The 3,792-nt window shown below is 35.1% G+C and overlaps 1 protein-coding gene across 1 annotated transcript; it reads right to left on the reverse strand.

Annotated features, from left to right (window-relative positions):
* Positions 1-358: 358 nt before the first annotated feature.
* LOC119634543 lies at positions 359-1,256 on the reverse strand. The gene is made up of 3 exons (XM_038028770.1): positions 1,014-1,256; positions 592-765; positions 359-529 (listed from the first exon to the last, which is right to left on the reverse strand). Exons 1-3 carry the CDS (start codon positions 1,254-1,256, stop codon positions 359-361), a joined length of 588 nt encoding a protein of 195 aa, XP_037884698.1.
* Positions 1,257-3,792: the final 2,536 nt, after the last annotated feature.

Here is a 3,792-nt window from a genome sequence, read left to right on the forward strand (position 1 = left end):
AAATCTGCAGACAATATCTTCATTTTCGCCAACGAGGGAATGTTTACATTTGCGCAGACCAAGGGAGGGACAGGCGAAAGGACGTACATACTGAGGTGCATTCCAAATTTGAAACCGCTGAAAAATGTATATACTTTGCGGGATCGCGGATGCTATCTGTTAGGCGTTGCAAACGTCTTGACAAAATGAGTGTATCTTCCTTCTTTGGTAATAAATATTAAAAGACTTTTTGGTGCACAAGTTTATACCGAGCAGAAAATAAAGCAAATAATAGTTAAGCTAACGACTTTTTATTCCTTTTAATAAGTGTTGATAAACAAATCAAACTAAAAAAATTGTTTTCGCATCGATCTTCTGTTTACACCTTAAGTATCTCCCCCGGAACTTCTAAACAAATACTGTTTGGCTTACGTCGATCATTTTTGTCATATGCGTGTAAAATGAAAACCAATTTGTGCCGTCCTTCCATATTTATACCTTTCACGTTAAATTCGGCCTTCATTACAAATGGTTCATGATGATATTCTACCTAAATTTGAAATGCGTATAAATCTCTACAATATGTACAAGTATACCGTCTACAATACGTACACCTTTCCCCAAACATGGAATCTCCTCCCCCTCCTCCAGAGTAATGTGTTTCGACCATGAATCATAGACCATAGAGTTGGTATCTCTCATATCTTTGCAAAAATCGCTTATTTTTACGGATAAGAAAGTTTGGTCCCAGGTGCCGCGTGCATACTTTTTTAATTCGATATCCATCTGCAAAAATAATTGATCAGTAATTTTTGTTCTATTTCGTAAGGCTGGAGGAGATTTTCAATAAAATAATCATTTCTTCTTCCCTTTGTTCGGAAAGTCATGAAAGGAAAAACTTTTTAATCACTTTCCTCGCAATTAAAATAAAATAAAATAAAGCCTTTTTTCTTAAAAAGGCTTCGTAGATAGCACATAGATGAAAGACGGAAAAACTGAATTATCCTTTTTTAATTGCTAAGATTGGTATTTACCGTTACGCGATCAGTTTGCTCAATATCCCAAAGGATTGTTACAGTTCCCCTTGCATGTATTATTCCCTCATCGTCAAAGGAATAATCTAAGATATTTGCCCAATCGTTAATTCCATTCATTTCTGGTCGATCCGCACAATCCACAAATACATCAGAATCTTCGGGTATGAACCGATATAGCGCGGACTGCACTGTCGTCAATATTGATAAAAATATGACCAGCAAGACGTCTAAAGAGCTCATTGTATTCCGTCTGAACTGAGAAAATGTACTAATAAATATCGGTCGGAACGTTGTTCTATTTATTGATACCAACGTTCGTCGAAGTTGTGTGGGCGTTGAAACAATAAACAAAACCAGCTAATGTGATGTAATCGCGTTAATATAGAATTACAAATGTAATATCCTGCCATTGTGAAAACCTAGTGAACGGATGCTAGTTGCATGCCAGGGACACGGTTTAACAAAGATCAGGTGAACCATTTAGTTTCGTTCATATTGTTGAGCATTAGTCAAATGAAAAACACCTTACATAAGTCTCTGAAGCCGAAAACGTTCTTGACAGAACGTACTTCTTACTTTGCAGTATAGTCGGGCGTCCCAACAAACGCAATCGCAGCAAGTTTTTACTTTATCTTATAAAGAAACGTTCACGATACGAGACAGTACTGGCATTAACTTATGGTGTTTTAGAAAAGTGACAAAGATAAATGAAAAGCTTTCCAGGTTTTCCATTATTAGCCGCGAAGGTTAAAAGCCTATGTTTGTGAGACAAGAGCATCTATGTTGTCACAAGCCCCTAGGTAGGGAATTATAAGCCCTTGTAACTTTCACGTGAAAGGTGTTGGCCAGGGAGCACGTAACTTGAGAAATTAAGAAATGGTTACACTAAAAGAAAAGATGCTTAAGAGCTACTTCGGTCCCTGCTCTAGGATAATGTTGTGAAGATTGAGCGGAAATGTAACTTTAATAAAACTAGCGAAGGAAGAACCCAAACATTTTTCATATTTTGTGCAAAAATTCCATTGAGAACCTAGTAGGTCGGTAGTAGGTAGAGCGTTTACTGGTCCATCTTGCTCGACTGTAACATCTTAACTTGCCTTCTTGTTTAACACTAAGTTATCTTAAGAAAACCCAAATTTTAAAAGCACTTATGCAAATGCCTTCTTAATGAATCATAACTCTTTGCATTGTAGCATGTAAAGCATGTTGCTTTGCCAATTAAATCTAATTAAAAATTCTTTTTGAAGTCCATTTTTTAACTTTAATATCCTAAGAGCTTTTGTCTTGAGGTTATTCAAAAAAAAAAAAAAAGGATTTAATGACTTAAGTCGTTTCACAATTGTTAATATTCACTTTTCGATAGCTTGAATAATTTTCGGTCAAACATTAATACCATACATATTATACATACATGTATAGATCTGATAAAGCAGCAAAGTCAATATTTTAATTGCGCATGCAATCGCTTTTGCCCGACTTGCATTGCAATGACATGCAAAATTATAAATTATTGCTTTGGGCGAAGCATAAGTTATTGGTTTTCAATCAGAGTTGGGTGCGTATTGCATATGTTCTATCACATTTTCATTTAATATCTAATCTGCCCGAAAATCGACGCATCTAAATGCATATGTAAAATACAAAATATCTAAAATCAAATTAACGCATACGTATATTTAAGCCCCGTATTGTGTACTATGTACTATAATAGGTCTACTTTTCCGATATGCATATGCACATGCAGTAAACGTTATTGCAGTTTTATTGTAGGGAGACATTCTATATATTCTATGTTTGGAATCATTATCGTCAATATGACCGTCAAGCCTTCTATCCTTCTATTCACCCTTTTACCCAATGTAATAAAACCTGTAGAATTTTGTTTCATTTTAACGCTTTTTGACAAAATTGCATTTCTACATTGCATTGCATTGTGACTATAGCATGCATGCACGTTCACATGCGAGCATATGATAGAGGCAAGCATGGCATGGCATGGCATGGCATGGCATGGCTTATACGATGAACACTTGTTAACAGCCTTAACTTTGCCCATAACAAATATGTATATACATACAAACATGCATGCATTTGTTTGCAGGTTCATGAGCATTTATGTGTAAACATGTGCAATATGAACACACATTTCCACTTATATATCGATGTGCTTTTACTCGATTTACATACAAGCATATGCTGGAAAATGCATTAATGCTCCGCTCACTGTGTTGCTATTGTTTATGCTAAAGACTCATTACTAACTGGATAATTGCTAAAGCAAAAGGCGACAAAAGATGCTTTCATTTCATATCGTTGCGATTGTTGTTCGATTAGATACGAATTATATATAATATTATTATGTTGCAATAAAGAGTGATACATTGCTTTTGTGAGAGTAACGCTTCCAGTCTCATTAAAATTACAACAAATGCTACAAGAAGTAGCATTCGACTTTGGCCGAATCTGTTAATACTCATCGCTAGCAAGATAGAGAAAAGAAGAATCCACGCTTTCAATTTATTGATCGAATTTAGCCATCGTATATATCGTATATGATACAATTTAGGAAACATATAGCAATTAAAAACCATGCTTATGTTATTCTTTTTATTTAACGTCCAATTGTTTGTTAATTATGGCTGCGCTTTCGATCTGATCTCGCCGGCTCAATGCTCAACATCAAATTGTAACCTAATACCTGGCTCGATACTTTTCAGCTTATAATTTTTAGGCCAAGGCAATCTATTAAATACGTTATACATATATTTCGTATAAA

This window comes from Glossina fuscipes, unplaced genomic scaffold (genome assembly GCF_014805625.2).
Source record: "Glossina fuscipes isolate IAEA_lab_2018 unplaced genomic scaffold, Yale_Gfus_2 3, whole genome shotgun sequence".
Classification (NCBI taxonomy): domain Eukaryota; kingdom Metazoa; phylum Arthropoda; class Insecta; order Diptera; family Glossinidae; genus Glossina; species Glossina fuscipes.

Coding starts and splice junctions, on each gene's coding strand:
- LOC119634543 (XM_038028770.1), bottom strand. CDS start 1,256: ATGAGCTCTTTAGACGTCTTGCTGGTCATATTTTTATCAATATTGACG. Junction 766..1,013: donor AGCAAACTGATCGCGTAACG/GTAAATACCAAT, acceptor TTATTTTTGCAG/ATGGATATCGAATTAAAAAA. Junction 530..591: donor TTCCATGTTTGGGGAAAGGT/GTACGTATTGTA, acceptor TTTCAAATTTAG/GTAGAATATCATCATGAACC.